At 39.5% G+C, this 21034-nt stretch overlaps 1 protein-coding gene across 1 annotated transcript; it reads right to left on the bottom strand.

The window, feature by feature from the left end:
* Window positions 1-1170: 1170 nt before the first annotated feature.
* Window positions 1171-20159, bottom strand: KLB (klotho beta). Its single transcript, XM_083836242.1, is given in 6 exon segments — window positions 1171-1723; window positions 3409-4552; window positions 5927-6195; window positions 10034-10541; window positions 18547-19293; window positions 19295-20159. Coding segments are annotated over 6 exon segments (3123 nt in total). The 5' UTR covers window positions 19388-20159; the 3' UTR covers window positions 1171-1361.
* Between the last annotated feature and the right edge of the window lie 875 nt (window positions 20160-21034).

Raw genomic sequence — 21034 nt, forward strand, 5'->3', positions numbered from 1 at the left:
AGCGGGTTGGAACGGTTGGTGGGGCTGGGAGAGGAGCTTCCGACGGTCCCCTTCGCTTCTACAGCTGAAGGGCTGGCTTTAGGCTGGCTTCTCCTATGGACTTGATGTAACTCAAATCTATGGGGAGATATTACAATTTAGCATTGTCATGCTGCAGAGCTTGCGCTAGGCAAGGTATCTTCTGTAAATGCAAGGGAGTCCCTTGGTCATTGCTAACTAGGTACTCACAAAATAACCCAGACTCACAAGTTACTCAAAAATGAACGAAACAAAGAAAAAGCATACATTTCAGTCCAAATACAACAAAATAGAGCTGCTGTTAGAAAACATTTTTGGTAGAATAGCATCTCTGAATATTATTTAATTTGTCAAATAAGGTCTTTGCAGCAAACCTCATGCAAAGAAAGGTGTCTTGGCAGAAACCTGTGAAAACGTCATTTTCACTAAAAAGGTTGCACACAATTCTTAATGGAATAAATACTTCAGAATAATAAACTTATCTCATGGGATTTATACCAGCCATGGTTTGCAATGGTACTTTAGCAGAGCTAAGATGATGATTTATATCAGATTTTCTATTGAAAATATATTTGATGAACTATCAAAGTGCAGTTTAGATTAATCACTCTCAAGTATATTAATATTTACTACTTATTTTCATGTTCTCTGCTCATAAAAAGTTTATGACTGCCCCATTTTGGAGAGGAAAGATAGTGATTATATATAATTATGACTTGTTTCCTGTGGCTAATGTTAAAATCTGATCTCTTTGTCTAATATATGAGATACAAGTATGTTGGTCGATAATGGAGTTAACCTGGATTTGTTCTTGTAGAGGTATCGTCAGACGATGGCCCAGCACATTTCATTCCTGGTGTTGCACTTACTCGAAAGCTTGTGGGCTTTAATAACACTTTTATTTATAAATCCTAACGACTGCAGTTTCATGCTCAACAACATTTACGACATGAATATACATCACAGAAAGTTCTGGTCCAAAGAGGTTGAGGTTCATATAAAAGTGCGCATCAGTTCTCACAGCTTAATATCTCTTTTCAAGTCAGACTGTTTGTAAGGTTATTCCAAGGCACAGGAGAGTCGTAAAATTTTCTTCTTTCCTTTTTTAAATAGACGAATTTTTCTTCTATGTACAGAAGGTGAAGAAAAGTAATTTCACGAGAGACAAATGTTGTCGTAGCTCTTCTTCCTGTGCATGCAATTACCTTCTGTTTCCAAACGAAATGCTTGGTGAGTATAACTGGAGTGACTCGTAGTGCTTTTCTGCAACTGTCTATTCTGTGTGGCCCTCTGTAGAACGCACGCAGCAATGAATCTTGTTGAAAGTGGGCTTGTGCCCCCTTTTAAAGTGACACACAGATGCGCTGGATATTCTTTACCTTAAAACGTTTTCTTCTTTTTCTTTTGTGAAAAACAATGATGGTTAAGAGCAAGATAAGAGTAGAGAAAAGACAGCAGGCAAAGAATATTAATGGTTTCTTCTGAGAAATAAATAAACAGAAGCTACACTCCTTTTCTTTGTTGGAAGGATCACAGATTGAATAGTCGGCAGGAAAGCCATTATTACTTATCAGCTTGTTGTAAAATTTTATTGAAGGTTTCCCTTTTGAGTCAGAAGTGAAGAATCCAAATCTGGGCTTGGATTTTTCTTCAGTCAGTTTAAATGCGTAGTAACCTCTAATCTTGACTTTATCAATGTAGTATGCTGGGAGGGAAAAAAAAAAAAGAGAAATGAATGATTATCAATGTAAAAAGCATAACCATCAGAAAATATTTACTTACAATTAGTGCTTCCAATAATGCTCAGCTCCAGCTATCTTAATTATAAGACTGTTTCAAAATAAATAAATAAAAGAATTTGGGATTTTCTGGACCTACTCTGTGAAAGGTGGATTTACAAAGATACTTAGCCTGTATCTTTGAATTCCTGCATTTATTAATGGCACTTTGGAAGGTAAGTGCTTGCCAGCCTTCTTCCCACCCCCTGCATTGAGTTGGGCAATGGGACCATGCCTGAACCCACCTGCAGTGACCCACAGGGAGCAGCTGCTTGTCTGGGTCCTGAGAGAAACATTCACACAGTTCCTGCCTTATTCCAGATCCAGCTGCTCAGCCCCTCAGTGTACTTGGCTGTTAGTATGCTGCACGCAAGCACTGAGTGAAAATACTTTAATAAAATCATAAGCAGCAGTCCTTGGTGAGTAAAGGTCTCTCCAATCCATATGTAAGCAGGGAACATGACTGGGGATGTGAGCTGGACTCAGCAAGAACATTGTAAAGTGGGGAGACCTTTCTGTGAAGTATCTGAAGTATCATGCTATCTGAAAACCAAAATGGGAACGCTATGATGAGTGCCCTTTAAATGACCTTTTCCTTTGGGTAACAGCAGAATAACTTATTGTCCTCTTGTTTGTAATGTGAAGTCAGCACGAAAAGTAAATCAGCAAATACTCATTAGTCCTGTGGTGACTGAGAAAGAGCTAAGTGCTGGAGGGGGAATGCTCTGGTTATTGTTAGTGTCCAGAAGTAATCTGAAGCCATGTTTAGCCATGAGTAATTTGATTTTTTACATAGCTAGCTTCTAGAGAGCCAGTATACGCAGGCTGTGTTTGGGGACAGGCTCCTCAGCAGAGCTTTTGGACACCCCATGTCCTGATCAGGGAAGTCTTCAGTGACTGCCAGTAGGAAGTAGTGCAGCGTTATACTGAAAGTCTTATTTTGGGTGTATGGTTCAGTTACTGCCTTTCAGGTAACTTTTTGTGGCTGCCTGGGTCCCAGCCTAATGGCTGAGCTCTGCTGTGTTTCTCATGAAAAGCTGTGCGGAGCTCACTGCTCCTTTTTAATGTCTGGTTGGAGGAGAAGGGATGGGAGGGATGAGGCCTCCATGGCATTGCTACAAAACAATAAGCTATTGCTGAAGATCATTGCCTTGGACAAAGAAAGAGTCTGGGGTTTTGTTCTCTACCTCCGTAACTATTAATTTTTCTCAAAAGTAAAGAACTAGATTTCTGTAGGTGCAGAGCAAAGAGCAAGTAGAGGAGCAGGAACTGGAACTCTCCCTTCAATAGGAGCTCCTTAATATCTGATGACCTGCCATCTTTCCTCTGTGTCCCCCTCCAGGTCTCATTGGGCCTGTTTCTGCTTTACTGTCCAATGACTCTAGGTAAGCAAGCAAGCAAGGAGGCTCTTTCCTTTCTCTGTAGAGCAGAAATTAGAGTTGTCTCTTGGTATTTGTTGATCTGAAATAACATCTTCTATGAAGTTCTGAGACTAGCTACTCTGTTGATGCAGGCCCCTCCCCTCGTCCAAGCTACTTGCACTGCTTGGGGCAAGGCTTAGGTCTATGCCATGAAAAGAGCTCCAAGAGGCTTGAATGTATCATATACTTACCTTTTAAAACCTCTTGTACATATTTTCCTAAGTAATAATTCCGAAGTTCGTCGTTGTCTAAGGACTGGTCGTCTATTCCATTGGCCGTGATGTAAATATCTATGTCACCGTAGGTTCTTTTAATCCACTTCAGAACCTTGCGCACTCCCCAGGGCACCACTGCCAGGCGGGAAGGGGAGCTCAGGCAGGTGATGTCCTGCAGAAACTGGATGTCACGGTCAAACTCGTACTGGCTCCCATTCTGGGGCTCGTGAATCACAAATCGCGTGGTGAAATGATTCAGCGCGTAGAAGTCAGCTGCACCTTTAACGAGCTTCTTTTCCTCGCTCGTGAAAGACGGCAGAGAAGAGTGTGAGAGGCCTTTTCTGTTTTTAAAGAGAATGTATTCCCTCATTGTAGCTGGATAGTCCCCGGTCTTAAATATGGGGTCGGCAAACCAGCCAATTTCAAACTGAAGGAATCTGTTGGCAGCCTTGGCGTGGGATTCGAAGTAGGGGTTGGCAGGCTCGGCCCAGTCCGAGTGCAGGGACAGGGACACTTTGCCATGCTGGAAGGACCGGTACTGCTCATCGTATATCTTCCAGGCCATGGCGTGAGCTATTAATAAGTTGTGCGCAGCCCGGTACGTGTCGCTGCTGCTCCTATTGTAGACATCGCTGAGTCGGTTAGGCTCGTTTATTGTAATCCAAAGTTTCACCAGATCACCCAGCTCCCGAAAACATAAAGCTGCGTAGTGTTGAAAAGCGTAGGCAGTAGAGTGGTTCAGCCACCCTCCCGTCTGCAGCAAAGGGGCCGGCAGGCCCAGGTAGGCGTGCGTCGGGTGGTACAGGGTGACCATAGACTGGACATTGAGTTTTAGCACCTCGCTGATCACACACCTGTAATACCTCAGCACTTGCCTGTTGACCACTGACAGATCTCCGTTGGGTAATATTAGTGACCAGTCAAGTGCAAATCTGTAGTGGGTGACTTTCATTTTTTCCAGGAGGTCGAGTTGCTTTTTAATACTGACGAAATCCGTACACTGTGCTGGCCGGGTTTTTAGCTTCACCCCTTCCACTTTGTGCAGGAGCCCGTCTCCTGTGACGTTCCACAGGTAGAGGTTTGAATCGCAGAACTGGGGTGAGGAAGCCACGGACTCCGCCTGTGGAATCGAAAATAGTGTGTTAAAGTGGGGTCACACCGACCCTGCCACCAGCCTACACTACATACATTTTCACACAGATAAATCTTTCTCATGGGGTTCACTCTGTGGTCATGCAAAGAGGGGTTCTCATGGTGCTGACAGGACCACGAGGTGGTTAAGAAGAAGCAACAGGGGATGCAAAAGGCAGACATGGACTGTTTTGGCACTGCTGCTAAGATCAATCTTGTGAAACCATGGTACAGCGATCCTTGTTCTTACCGGTAGTCCTTCTGCCTATGCAAATATCTGACACAAACAATTTGTAGTGTTTAGTATGAGTTATATCCTTGCTATCTTCTACATGTTAACAAGATTTTGTGTCACGCAATATATTTTTTTACTATTCCAAATTTTAAACATTTTTGTAGGATTTATAATCATACAGTGAAGTTCAAAATAGTTAGATTAAATCTGTCCTTTTTTTTTTTAAGGAAATGGACTTTTCTGTGCTGTGTGTTTACATGGAACGATTAACAAAATGTATAGAAGCTTTACTTTTTTTTTTTCTATAGGTGTCAGTGAATCTGTTACATTACAAAGTTTTGTTGGTATTTTTTGAAGCTGACTTTTTTCATTGGACTACTTTTCTGTATACGATGACAAAGAGCATCTCAACACTGACAATAGATATTGGTCATATTATCTACCAAATTTGAAGCAGAACTAGGTACTTTGGGAAACAGTTTAGGAAAAAAAATGGCATGATCTGTTTTTAGATGTGAGCAAAAATGATAAAGGCTACATGTGCTGATGTTGGTTATCTTCACCTGTGGCCTAGTCTTTTTAAAGAATGGCTGATTGCCCGCTTGTGTAAGTGGCACTTCTGGCCAGGCTCAACCCAAGAATCTGTTCCTGTCTTGTTCAGTAGCTTTAGATGAGGTCTCTAGTGCGAAGTTAACTCTCCTTGCACCAGGGTGGCCACCTTGTCCCTGCTCTGTGCCACCCTTTCCCCTGTGCTGCTGTGGGTAACCACATATCCATGCTGTGAACTGCATTGGCAAACTCCCCTGGTTGAAAAACGACCCAGTCTGGAGCAATGTCTTGGCCTAAAATTCCCTGATCTGATCTGCAGCTGGGAGCAGGTGAGCAGAGCAAAGGACTGGGGTCTGCTGCTGCCAAGGACACGTGCCCAGCACCCTGTGACTAGCTCACACTAGGAACCCATCAAACCAATAAAACTGAACCTATACAGTTATGACTAGGCTTAAAAGGTCTGCTTGTAATGTGCACTGAGACTCCTGAACAAAAGGTGCTATACTCAGTCCTCCATTCACAAAGTAAAACTCTGAATTGCCCTCCCAGCACCGGTCTTTTCAGTATTTTTACGCCTACCTTAAGAACAGATTCTGTGATACCCCAGGAGAAGTCGCAGGAAAACTGAGCTTGCAAACTTGGGGTAGACTCTCTTGGGAAGAAACCATTTTCTTGTATGATTTGCTTATAATACCGTGCAGATGACTTGGGAATCCTTTCCTTTTTTTCGCTTTTGAAGTCTACATAAAACAACCCGCGCCGGATGTTGTAAGCATGTTGCCATTCAAAGCCGTCAAGGAGCGACCAGGCTGTGTAACCGAACACATCTATGTTGTCGTATTTAATAGCTGCATAAAAGAAATTAACATTCATTAGCCATATATTTAGGACTCTAACATATATGAGGGATGATTTATGAGAAAGGTCTATTCACTTTGAAAATCTTGAGGGTTTTGTCAGTGCTAAGAGGGTTATTGGCCCATTGTAATTCATTGCAAAACTGTGATAGAAATTGTATAGCCTAGTCCTTACTCAGTAAAAATACGAAACCAAAACCTACCAACCAACCAAAAATCAACCACCTGTCACTGGTTCTTTAAGAAAGTGTTGAATGTTTTGTGTGTTTTTTTTTGTTTTTTTTTTTTAGCTGCATTTGGTGATTTTTCCGTAACAAATCTTTGCCAATAAAATTAGAGAATTCTGACTAAAAAGTAAGACTAAAAATCACTTGTTTTAGATTGCTTCTTTCTTTGTACTTGTCATGAGGCTAAAGCCTTCTTTTATTGTCCAACCTTTACTGAAAGTATCCCTGCAAGTTCTAACATTCATGAATGTCTCTTCAGCTTCTAAAAATTAAATGTGTTGGTATGGACATATGACTTCAGAAGAAGCTGGATGGATCAACCCAGAGATGGAAATGCTTGGTTTAGTCACATGAAATGCATGTTTCTTCTTATTGTCTCTATACTTTGTAAAAGATTATGCTCTTACGTCTAGCGTGTGAGGAAGATAACAAAATTAATGCTTTCTCTGATGTGGAACCTGATCACTAGGAAGGATGGTAAAACTTCCAAACCAGCTTCTTGCTGGACACCAAGTAATATCAACATTCATCACGCACTTAGACCACATGCCAACTGGCAACCTGGAAGAAAAAAGTCCAAATTCCACAATCAGTCCTGTTAATGGCTAATTGCCACCTTTTAGCTAGGAACTAACGCAGGATAACTCCCCACGCTAACTCATAAGGGCTGGAATATCAAGGGCAAAGCAGTGAGCAAACAGGGTTACTGTGGATGTTGACACAGACAAATGGACAGCCGTATTTTACCTGTCCGCCAAGTAATAAAGATGAAGTATTCCGATGTAAAGCTCTCACCCAACAATATTTTGCCTTATTTTCCCAGGACAGCATTTCAGCTTGCATAATTTTATATTTCCAGTCAACTTTTTTGCCTTAGTCACAACATGCTGCAATGTCAGAAGATGGTTTTGCACAGTATTTGTATTCAAACAGCAGAGAACAAGGTACCCAGGTGTACTGTCATAGTCCAGCAGTGTATTTTACTGGCTGCTGGTTAAAAAGATCAGAAAGCCCAAGAATTTAGTGTCAGTATATAAGAAACAGTTAGATAAGGATGGAGCACTGGCAAGAAGATAAGGGAATTTAATGAAGTAATGCACGTATTTTGAAGAGAAGCAACTTCTAAATATTAGGGTAACCATGGGAGAAGACACAAAAATCTTTGAGAATATCAAATGCAAAACCTGGAGGCGGAGAATGATGTAGAGAATAAAGAAATAGGCCAGAATGCCCTTGAAAGCAAAGATGAGTACTTCATGTCTGAAATTGGGAAGGTTGAGTCACTGGAAGTAGGCACATAGGGACAGCCTAAATGACATTTTTGAAAAATTATTTTTTGTAGAAGCACTCTGAATAGATGGAGTCTAAATTAAATTCTCTGAGCAAAAGGCACTGCAATAATTGTGATGATGCATGCCTAGATGAGAGATTTGGCTGTTTAAATGGCTAGGACCCCCCCCCCCCCAACACACACACACACACACACTATTTTATGTACATTTTGTGGTAAAAATAATTAATATTTAGATGGATGATAGGTAGAGATCCTGTGGATCACAATGAGAGTATATTTGTAGTGTTTGCAGTGGAAGCAAAAGGAGATGGATGAATGTGGTGAAGAAATTAAGGAGGGCTACTTGCCTTGCTGAGCTTTACTAATACCTAACCATCCACATAGTGACACCAGAGAGAAAAAGACCAAGTTTTGCATTTAGACAAAAAAGAGAGATCTGTTGAATAGACACATAAATCTGTGCATTGCCTGCAAAGAAGCGTCTGAACTGGTGTCTGTTGCCTATGCAGAGAATACAGTGTAGGAGGAGAAGACAACAGAAGTCAGGATCTTCACTTGAAATTCGGAGCGAGAAGGAGAAAAGTCCTCCTAAAAACTAAGGGGATGGCCAAGGGGCAAGAACAAGGGGCTGAATGTAGAAGAGGTCAGGAGTTAATTTGTCACCAGAGTTAACATCCATGGAAGCAGATCTTGAGGCATTTATGAGTCTACTATAGTTGGAGTCTTGGGGTCCTCCTGTAGAAGTGTTGGTTTCAATATTGACAGATTTATGCGTGCCACCAAAAAGCTATAGCTCCAATTAGAATCACAGAATATCCTGAGTTGGAAGGGACCCACAAGGATCATTGAGTCCAGCTCCTGGCTCCACACAGGACCACCCAAAAAATAGCCACGAGCCCATTACAATCTGGCCTATATAAATGACATTTTGAGGTTAAAAAGATCTCATTGGTTTTGCTGCAAGGAGCACCTTTATGTTATACCTGACTTCTCTGTCAGTTAAAATATGAGAATATATTCCAAATGGTACTCCTGATTAGACAAAGTTTGCTTCACCAGAAAATGCGTTAGTTAAGAGGTAATCCTGTATTTTGAAGCAGGGATTGAAGTATCATTATACATATAAATGTAGATTACAGTTCTGTGGTTATTGGTTGAACATTGAACCAAGTATTTCAGAAGTTTGGATGCACAGATGTTTTTTACAGGCAGGTCTGCTCTAGAAGATTGAAAAGGCGCATGCTATGGATTTCTTCCATAAGTGTCCAGAAATCTACCTGCTACGCATTTTCAAATCCAGGCCTGCACCTAGGATTCCCCGCTGTGTCAATGCAGTATTTAAAATAGCATAAACTGGATACTGGAACGTAACCTCCTCAAAATCTGGCAAAGTCAGGCCATACCGTATATATTAGCCTGTGTGAAGTTTACGACTTGGATCAACTTTACATGGACAATCTTCATTAGAAGCTTAATTATGTTTTTTTGGTGATACTGGACTTCCTGACTTCCTGACTTCTCACGTTTTCCCTTTTCTGAGGATAAGAAAGGTTTTTCATGAAGGATCTGAGCCAACCCATAACAACAATATGGCATGTGGTATATGATGCAGAAGGCACCGCCCTGCTCTAAGGCTCAGTAGGTGTCACTCCCCCAGCACCGAAGCTGAAAAATGGGATGAGGAAAAATAATACTGGTTTTGCAGAGGCTTCAGTTATTAACAGTGTTTATGTTTTGTATAATATTAAATCTTTTGCCTTCAGACAGCACACCCTGCACTCTGGCATTACGAAGGGAAAATACCGAGATTAAAACGGTGTATTTAAAACACATTATCTCTGTTTGCCATTCCGTAATCTTGAGGAACGATTACTGTTTTTCTGCTGATTTACTTTGTGTGTTTGGCACTAGAGTAGAACCTCAGCATGGCGATGACAGCCTGTTGTCACTGCCTCATTTTCCTGCTGTCAAGGTATGTACCCACATGAAGATTTTACAGTTGGGCTGCCATCAGTGAAAAAGTGATATGCAATATATTTGTTTACATTCATTTCTGACTCAGTTTTGTACCCAGATGTTGGACTTTAGCTTCCTGGGACAGAGACTACATTTTTTTTTCTGTTTGTACAACACCTAGCACCAGTGGATCCTGATCCATGACTTGTACTCATGCAGTAGAAAAAAATTAATAATTAACTTAGTCACCATTATGTCTTTTAAAAAAGATTAAATCATTAAAAAGCTAAATGATCTTAGAAATGATATTTAAAAACTCTCCAAAAATCCAACAACTAACTTGCACACAAACCTTGTAAAACCTTATTTATGAAGTTTTTCATCATGTAGATGGCTGTGGTGTCATCGGTTTTCACATGGCTGTCAGTGAACCAGCCATTCTCCGCAATCAAGATCCGAGGACTGTCGTATTCCAGTTTAATCCAGTTCAGTACTTCCCTCAAATTGAGTGACAAGTTTTGTCCCATTTTCGGTAGAGTGTTTGGAGGTTTGAAGTTATTAGGACCAAAGGAAAATGCAAAGAAGTCAGCTGTTCCTTTTATGTACTTTTTTTCATCCTCAGTAAAGCGTGGCAAAAAAGATAATTCATTTTTCAGTTCTTCTGGATAATCACCATCCCCGTGGATGGGTTTAGCAAACCATCCAAGTACTCTCTCCACAGACTGCTGGCATTTAGAGATGTCCAAAGCATCATCCGATCTGTTGGGTTCGATCCAGTGGGATCCCAAGACTATGGACATCAGCCCCTTCTGATATGGTTCAAAGTGTTTTTTGTAGTTATGCCAAACTTTTGCATGAGCCTGGTAAGAGAAAAATAACATTAAATTATTACTCTTTAATAAATCCCTGCATGTGCAAGCAGCTAGACAACCAGGTAGCTAGATCTGATTTGCTGCAAAATTCTATGGCAATATTGATGAATGGTTAAGGTACAATAACCACACTGCACAGCTGCAGTGGGCAATAACTGTTGTAATGCAAGGTCCTCAGATGATGGTAATGCTCAGCATCTCCTGTGTGCTGTTCCTGTGACACATCAGGCTTGTGGCTTTTTGTCTTTTAACATGGGTCTGAAGGTTGCAAGATGTCCCAGCAGGTATGTGGAATAGCTCTTCCAGGCACTTTGGGGCTAAACTGCTGTTGACAGTGGGATTTGAACTCAGAGAACAGAGTCCCAGCTAGCTCTTTCTTTGTAAAGCAGTGATTACTGACACGGTTAAAATTTTAAACTGTTTTTCCAATTTTTACATAAATGATAAACCTCAAATTATGTTTCCTTTGTCAACGTTGGCTCTGTGCTATTGATTGGTCTGTACTATGGGGGCAACCTGGATTTACTCTGATGAAACCACGTCCACCCCATATTGTTGTTCTTGCCATTTACTTCCAGCAGTTTGAATTTGGACTAATCGCACAAGTGTTCAACTTTTAAGTATTTGCACAGACTCTAACTATAAAATTTAGAGAAAGGTGCAAGCTGCAGCTGCAAAGTTTGAAATAAAATGCCAAGTTTTATAGTTCTGTGTGAGAATTTTGATCCAGGCTTTTAGTTCATTTCTTCTTTGAAGATATAACGTGATAATTTTCCTGACGGTACATGAAATAGAGCAAAATATTCATTTTAAGTATTCATTCTGAGAGCAGTACCACTTTCATTTGAAAAGAAAATCTGTCAGCCTCATCTCCTAAATTTTATTGGTTATGACATGATTCGGTACTCATGATAGGCCAAATACGGACTTCTCTAGGATAGACAGAAGTTTTGCTAAGAGCGTTAGTGGCAATGAAAGCATGCCTTGTATCACATCTTAATTCAATTTTTCTGATCTTCATCACATTTTATAAGGCTTAACATTGTCACACACCAGAATTACCTTCAAATGTCACATTGTTAATTGCTTAAATAAGAGATCACCGCACTCAAGCTTTCTATGGCCTATGCATTAACAGGAATATATGGGAGATTTAGGAACCACTAGCATTGTCCTGAGTCCTATAGGAAAACAGGATTGTTAGGGTGTCAGAGAAGGATGGCTCTGGATCAGGGTGAAGGAGGAGGATGTGACAGAGGAGAGGAGCTGACCTCTCTCCAGCTGATGAGTTGTTAAATAACTCAAGGTTTACATTGCTCCTGAAGTGTGGCTCTATATGCTGAGCTGGAAAGAAAATAACTGTTTGCACCCAGAAAAAACATCAAGAAGCATTGTGAAACACTTAGAGTGCTGAGTTAGACTGTCATCATTACCAAACCAAACAGCGTTGCTTACATTTGACAAAAATTTCAGTTAATTTATCTAGAAATGCACAGCCTTGACAGCTTAAAAAAACCCCAAACCAACAAATGGCCTGGTGTCAGGTAGATATTTAGCTAAGCTCAGGACTACTGCAGAAGTACCGTTTGTGAAATTTTTTGTATCGGTTGTTTATGGTTTCTAAGGTCATGCTCGTAACATTCGTTCAAGGTCTGTCTTTGAAAGTACTGATAAAGCAACATTAACCTTTGAGATTCAGGCTAAAGGGAAATCAGCAAAGTTGTACTCAGGAGACGAACTGCAAGATACAGTCATGATATTATAAAAGGGATTTCTTACTGGTCTTGTCAGAAAATGTATATGGCCAATGCCATCCCCTCACTGTCCTCTCCAGAAGGTCCCTTCAGCCCCAGGTGGCCAGGCCTGTTTTGGTGTTAGCCTGCACAGGCATCTGCCCCAAGGGATTTCTCACATGGTTGATATATATTTTTTTCCCAGACACAGCCTACTACCACCACTGTTTAATGAAAGGTGTATATTTGCACTGGCTTAACAAGAAAAGCCCTGCTGAAATCAACTGTGTTATTCACAGGGCCAAGTAGCATGACAGTGGCATCAGGTAAATCTTAGCAATTCCATGTTTCTAAATGAGGTGGAGAAAGAAGTCTTTGCCAAAAAAACAACTAATTAGCATGCATGACCGACAAAACAACCAGGGAGAACTCATTATATTCATACACAATTTCAGGAGGTTGATTAGAAGAAAGTAAAGTTACTACTAAAACATTGCCTGCACCTGTGAAAACAGCCACAGGTACAATTGTACAGGAGCAGACATCTAGTACAAATACAAATACGTACATTTAGGGTAAGTCAAGATAGCATTTTCACAGCACAAATTCATGTGTGTCATCTCCTAGTTCCGAAGGCTACATCTATTCAAAAATAATTGTGGCTGGTCTATATTAAGGTCTTTACAGATGTAGCAGAGGCAATAGCATCTGCTTGTCAATATTTCTGGTTTTAGTTAATTGTCTGTAAGGCAGCTTAGCACCCTCAGATGAAGGGTGTTCTCTAAACACACTATTATTGATGGAACCAACCGATTGTTAGCATTTGTTCTGTAAGACAGCATGAAATAAACATCATTCTAAAAGCTCTATCATATATATATATTATAGCCATTATAATGGCTATTTTGAGAAAATCTTGACTATTTTTTTTTCTTTTTCTTCCCCCCCCCCCCCCCCCTTTCAGTTACAGTTTAATCCCTAATCTTTCACTTTCCTTGTTAGATCAAGGACAAATGTCAAGGCTAAGTACACAGTGAAAGCAGGATCGATATTGTGTATTTATTCTAGATATGCATGACATTAATTTCAGCATATTGTCCTGGTATTAGTATAGCAATTATTCCATAGATTTGAAAGGCACAGCGAGTGCTATGTCAGTTAGCATTAACCCTGTAAAAAGGCTAAATAGAATGAGTTGATTTAATAAAATAAAGACAACTGTGTTGTTCTCCCCTCTTCTTGAAATATTCTCATACTGCTTCAAACTCTGACCCTGTAAATTATGTTGTATGTAGACAAAAAGCCTATTCTTTAAAGACCGACACTTTCAAGTTCATAAGGTTTATTAAAGTAAAGCAGTTTTCCCTGAATGCCTCAGCAATGAGCACACAAAACAAAGCCAGGTGTATACGGAGTTATTTCAGAGTGCTAGAGAGCAAGAACATTTAGAATTAAATTTAAAAAATCCTAATAAAATGATTCTCACTTTGTGTTGTTTGTTTTTTCAAACCATGAGGAGCTAGAATAGAGAATTTGATGACGATGGTGTAAAAATCACTTTAGAAGAAGAACAGGTGTGTGGGGCTCATTTGGAGAGTTTATTTCAGTTCAAGGCACTTCTGGTCTGTGGTAAAGATGACATGTGGTCAGTAGAGCTAAAACTTTTTTTTTTTTTCTTTTTTTTTGGCAAACTGACTCTGAAGCTGAATCCTTGTGAAGAAAAAAAAAGGCTCTTGACATGCAGGTGACTAAGTTTCTGAACGAGTGGTTTGAAGGACTGAGGTTTTACTATCAAATTTGTTGTATGCTATCCATCTTGCATTTGGCTTGCATCTTTCCTGATGATTTCCAAGAAGTGTAAGAAAGCTAGGCTGAAAATAACTAATTGTATAAAAAGGTGTGAATCAGTTCTGATTCAAAACTTGCAAAATACTGTCATCACTGATGATGGCCACTGTTTGAAAAATCCTCTGGCAAAGACATTTACAAGCATAGACAAATCCACTGTCTGTCCTAGAGCTATCCTTGATGGAGACCAATTTCCCTCCTCCAGTAAGAAATATGGGCACTGGCGTAGCTTCATCCTTCTAGACCCTGAGGAGAGGAGGACCCTTTGCAGAAAAGGAAGAAAGTGTCTGGGTGGACTTAGAGATAAAAATGATTCCCCATTCATTCGGTAGAATTTTTTTTTTAAGAGAATGAATTATGGTACTTCTTTGGGAAAAGCTCATCCAAACATCCCAAAGATGATGGTGTCCATGAAGAGATCCTGGCATAGAGACTGCTACCAAAGAGCAGGGAGTAACACAGCTGGGCTCAGAGATGAACCTGATCTGTAACAGATCTATATGGAGACATCATATTTGAAAGGGAATGTGTTGCCTTTTCCCAGTATATGTCATGAAACCAAGCCCATGAAAATAAAATAAAAAATTGTAGGGAGATTTCTGTATTCTGATAGTTTTCTCCTTGGGTTTTCTGCAAGATGGAAGGAAATGGGGAGTGTGAATGGTCTTTAACAGAAAACAAACAAACAAACAAAAAAGCAAGCCTGTATCTGCCTGTTACTTAGCAAAGGCAGAAGTGCCTGGAGGGCACCAATACAGAGAACGAAAAGGCAGCCTGGTCTGTAGTTTGTGATATTTACAAACCTCAGTCTAAGTAATACATAGAAAGAACATAACTAGATCCAGAGTTAATGGTGATGATAGATCAGGTAAATATCTGATTTAGCTCCAGTCACAATGATTCACCTGCTTTATACTTTCCTGCTTCTTGTCCAATTTAGTTACTATTAAATCAAAGAAATCCATGTAATTTTTCTGTGTGCAATTTTTTTCTTCTCTATCTCAGTATGACAGCTGCCTCAGAAGCAAGCTCACAGTTTCTGTGTCTTTGATGTGTCTTTCAAGTGTCACATGGCAAGTCACATCTTATTAATTGCTTTGCAATGTTGCTTTGGTAAAGTGGTGTCTGCTTTAATGAATAAAGGAGATACAGATTGACTGTCACTCTCCATACGGTATAAGATTTCATGTGTTCCAAATATTAGTGATAATGATCATCCAGCCGAATAGAGTTTTACCTACGTGAACACCTTAGCAATTCATAAGCTTCAAACTTCAGATTTCCTATTCATTTCCTGGCAAGTAGTATCAGGTCCTTTAAAATGGTTGGCAGCCATTATGACCCTCTGTGTTTATCATACATAGTAACATGCAATGTGTATTTTAAATTGAAATGGTGTTCTTCTATATATTGTTTTCCCTGTGTGGCGTTCCTAAGCACTCTGCTTAGCAGCCTTTGCCTCTCCATTCAATAGTCCTCTTTATTTATGTAAAAGGCAAGACTGTCTCTTGCCTTTAGATGTAGATGCATCTGGTATTGCCTTAGAGGGATGCAAGCAGGAAAGAAGGAAAGCACATGTGTTAGCTGATACATAATACTTCATGCTAATAACAGTATATGTCTCTTGAGTTTGATGAAGATAGGTAAGCCCTCCTTTTGTTGAAAATCCTTGATAAGATAATTATCAACCTAATGACCTACCAGAATTCATTCACGGAAGCAGACTGTTATTTTATTGGTTTTAAATTGTATGGACTTCTTCCTTTTGCCACCCAATTCTTTGAGTTTTGAGCTGTTGGGTTTCTTTAATCTACTAAAACTGTCAGTTAAGAATTAAGAGAAAAATTCTTCAGCCCTCTTCTAGAGACACAAAAATCTTCATTGACTTTCAAACTGTTCTTACAACAAAATAATCCAAAGTCCAGAAAAGCTGCAGTTTATGATCTGTTATATTGTTTTTGTGATTCTCTGAAACCTAGCTTCAGTTTATAATGGATATACCATATAAAAGCACTCCCTTATGCAACTGGTAGTTTGTTCTCACAACACTGCAATTGCAACAGTGCACTGGCAAATTAAACTAAAAGTAGGACTAACGAGAGAGACCCATCTATGGTTTATCTAAAGATACTCGGTATATTTCTACAAAAAGGCTTTAGAATGATTATTCAGCTGTGTGCTAAGTAACAGAGTGATGGCTAGATTAGTTTAGATTAGTTTCTCTTGAGCATTACAGATCTGGTTTTCCTGCTCAGCATATTTAACAGGTGGACCTGGTAATGTACCTAGGATGGGATAAGAATATCGTCTTTCAACAGGCTGTCCAAAAAGGAAGCCTTCATATGGACAAGAACTTGGCTCTTCCTAAAGCCACTGACATAAATGGGAATTTTTACAACAAAATTGACTCATGTCAACAGGCTCCTCAAGAGCTTCAATTCCATCTCCAACCCCAAAATATCATGCTCCAGTTTCTCAAATGCATTACTACAAAGTTAAGATACTTTGTAATGAAGACCTAAAATCTTCAGGAATTTTAGTGTCACAGGAGAAAATTGCTAGTACATCAGGCAATTTTCATGGTGCTGTGAGAAAGATACCACATGAAAATAACTTCTGCCCAGTAACAACAACAACAATAACTGTTAATGGATTGTGCGTTGCTGAAAAGTCTCATTAAATCTTTCATTTAAGTAATTTGTTTTATACTTGGATGCACAGATTTTAAGGCTAGAATGAACTATTAGATAAAGACTGAGTTAAATAGGAAATTAAGGAAATTAATTAATTAATTTGAATATCAGACCCAGCTGTGCTTGACTTCCTGGCACACCTAGTTGATTCTTCAGCAGAGGTATTGCTCTCTGTGCTGTGTGCTGCTTACATGGATTTTAGAGTGGGAAAATTTAGAAATAGCCTAGTGGATAACCCAATTTTGATTGTGCCACTCAGAAACTCAGGCAAGCAATACCACAAACTCGTGTTGTGTCTTTTACATGTATTGTATCATATATAACACTTGAGAATGAAAAAAATGATTGGACGTCAGTTCTCTTTGAGATGCTTCACAAATCTCTATAGTTAGATTATTTTTGTGCTGTCTGAAATCAGTAACTCTAGATACTGAATGACTTTTTTTTTTTTTGTATAAATCTTCTACTGACTGCAGAGTGAGTTTTCTGAAAAAGGTTATTCTCCAAGTCGAGGCCTGGAAACTAATAGATGAAATAGAAGTTGCAGAATGTTTTAACTGCTCTGGTAGTTAATATTTCCCAACATAAATATTTCTTTCTGTATGACAAATATATTCAGATTTATTTCTTAATTATAATGCAGGGTATGTAGTACAAAAATTCTCTTTGTGACAGCTAGGAATTGTTTGAGCAGGGGGCATTATACTAGCTTCTCTATCAAACAGACGGGACCATGACTTGCTCTTTATAGTACTTTGAGCACTACAGTTAGAAAAAGCTATATTTATATTGTTAATTATCTTAAACTGCTGTTATTGGAAATTGTTTTAAATAATAGCATGAGAAAATAAGAATATATATTCTTATGCATACAGACAAGCTACTCTCTGGAATGAAATTCATAATCTATTAGAGATGCTGTAAACTCTGTAAAGCACCAGCATGAATGTCTCCACATTTTTCCTTAAAGATATGACCCACTTCAGACTTTTCTTTTTGTCCTTTCCAAAAAAAAAAATACCATGAACTTAGGACCCAGTGCTGCAGCTGCTGAAGCTATAGATCATGGGATCAAGCCTTTCAGATGTGTAAGTCTGTAGAAGATAGCCAATACATAAAATAGCACCAACATAAAAATTAAAATGCTGAAAATGCTACAGAAATAATGTAATTTTGAAACTCTTAAATACTGAAGGGGACATTTGTTTTCTTCTCAAACCAAGAACTGATGACCTTGCTAATTCAGTGATAAACATTTTGCAGTATGATCTTACTAAGCCAGAAGTAATCATATATACACATCTTCTACTGCTGGTAAAACTGATCCAATACGCAAATAGAACTAAATCTCTGTATAAACTAATGGAACGGTCATTTTAGTGTAGCTGAATGACTGAACAGTCATTTCAGTGTAACTAAATGAAAAGAAAAAAGAGGGAAAACTATGGTCTTTAATAGACAGATGTTGTAGGCAAAAAGAAATTTAAATAAATCAATAAACAAGCACCTTAAAACAAATAATTACTGAGTCAGCTGTTGTGACTACAACATTGAAATCAATTTGAGATTTTGAAAAAAAACAACTGCCTTAGCTAAGGGTTATTTCTTGATGTTTTCACATTCTTTGATTATTTTTTTAACATTGATTACACGATTGATTCATCCCATTATTTCCTATGACAGTGCAAGATCAGTTTATAAAACCTTACTATACTGTACCTTGATCAGATTGTGTCCTACAGTGTAGACGGTGGTTACTTTCCCTTTCTCTCCGGGAGCATGAATACCTGTGCCATACCCATGCCAAGCAACTAAGTAAGGATTATGGATGGTAATCCAATACTTAACACGATCCCCAAAGGTCTGGAAGCAAAAGGTGGCATAGTCGTTGAATATATCAATTACTGATTCATTTTTCCATCCCCCATATTGTTCTTGCAGTGTCAAGGGCAGGTCCCAGTGGTACAGGGTAACCACGGGGTCAATATTTCTGTAGACTAGAGAGTCAATAAGGGTGTTATAGTACTGGAGTCCTTTTTCGTTGGGAGCTGCTACCACCCCAGTGGGAAAAAGCCTCGACCACGAAATTGAAAACTGGTAAAAGGTAACTCCCAAAAAATCCAGAGCTGACAGATCTTTGTCCAGCAAGTTGTAACTGTCACTGGAAACGTCCGTGCTGTCAGCATCTCTGAACTCCGTGTGGATGAAGCGGTCCCAGATGGAGGATCCTTTCCCGTCCTTCCTCCAGCTGCCTTCCACCTGGAACGCCCCTGTCCCTATGCCCCAGAGAAACTCTTTGGGGAAAGTGTCATACAAAAACATCTGTGTTTCACTCACGGGACTGGAGTTAGGATCCTTTTTCCACACAGATCTTCCCTCTCCGGCAAGCCCAGCGACTATCCTTATGAAAACTAATGTCCAAAAAGCAACAAATCTCTTCAGCCGTCGGCCACACATTATGCCGTTTTATAACGCCAGTGTTAAAAGTCAGATTTCCTTTACTGCCGCTGAAAAAAATCCATTCATTCCCTGGAGTCCCTGCTGTGCAGACTGTCTTCATTTGCCACTAACTGCTGGAGTGTCTTATCAAAGCTTCACTAAAAGCTTGCGATCGTAAAAGCCCTGTCAATGATTAGCCTGAACTGTGAGACCTGGAGTGGGTCAGAGAACAGCGTAATTTTTAGGGAGGTGGCCTCTGTATGATCACCGAGACACCTAGGCTGAGTTCTTCCTGCAGGAAAACATGTTACCTGAGCAATACGAAAAGCTCGGTCACTCGATGAGAGCATATAGGTGACAAAGGGTGCTCAGAAGCTATCCCATTCTTTGTTCCTCATGCAGCTGTTTCAAGGAGAAGAAATAGAATTCAGACTACAGCCTTCATTTAAAAGGCAATTTATCAATTTTTAATGAATCACATGTTAAATAAAAAGAGCATGCCAGAAGGGTTTGGGGTCTTTTCCCAGAGTTTAACTTTACCTATGTGAATTTAACGTACAACATTAGGATACAGTTTATTACTAGAACCAAGACAGACTCAATAAAAACAAACCAAACTCCATTTTTCCCCTCTCTGGACCATATTAATTTCTCTCTGAAGTTTTTTCTTTGGGTACAAATCTCCACATATTTACCAATATCTTGTGAATATTTCCTCGTATCATCCACTGAGAGAAAAGACCGAGCTTGCTCCTTTTCTGGGGAGACCCCTGAGTGCTATTTTGTCTCTCCCCACAGCATAGCAACTTAATGAAGATTACAACACTTAGACATATGCACATCCCACTGACTATGTTTAAACACAAAGCAGGTCAATATTTCTTCCAAATACATGCACCCTTACAAAAGTCCTCTGTGCAGCTCTATGCACAGCAGCAGTACAAAATTAACAAGGTCTGTTCTAGTCCTTAAGCAATTTCCCTTAATTTCTTTAAACAAAAATAATTAGCAAAGATAATTAGGCTCGAGAGATGCTATTTTGGTATTGATTAATTTAACAATCTCAGTATATGCAGCTGGGTTATCAGTACAGTGAATATCTTACAGAGCAGCTAGACAATATTTTATAATCTCATCTTTTAACATATTTCAAATTACAGCAAAACTACATGCGTCAAGACATGGTAAATTTACTAAATACAGTAAGGCTGATGCCTGCTATTTTTGCTTTTCTTCAGGCACAGTAATATAAAATGTATTCACACTTAGATCACAGCTGCTCAAGAGCAATACGAGGCATCTTTACATGCAAGACAGTTATACACTGAAACCTGAGCATGGGAACAACTTACCACATAAGTATAGCACCGTGTTTGGATGAATTAGTCCTGCTGACATGTAGGAGATGAAAGTCCAGATGGACTGCTGGGCTACTGCTGCTTTATTGTTCCTGCTACCTCTGCGAGCATGTTTGCAAGCAGCCTGGGTGTCTTTGGCCAGCATTGCATAATGCCATTCAGACATACCTTGAGTTTAACAATTAAGCTGATTAAGACAATGGAAGATGGAAGACATATTATATTTGTTTTAAGATAAACAACAGAACATCTACCTTGATGCGTGTTTGTAAACATTTCTCTGCAGTGCCTGTACAAGAAACAGTTTCATCATAGATGTTGAAGAAAGCTCCCACCGACATCTTCTGCACTGCAGATCTCTACTGGCTGGGCTCTACTGTATTGTATGTTGTGAAACAGAACTGCAACAC

This window comes from Anser anser (assembly GCF_964211835.1).
Source record: "Anser anser genome assembly, chromosome: 4".
Lineage (NCBI taxonomy): Eukaryota > Metazoa > Chordata > Aves > Anseriformes > Anatidae > Anser > Anser anser.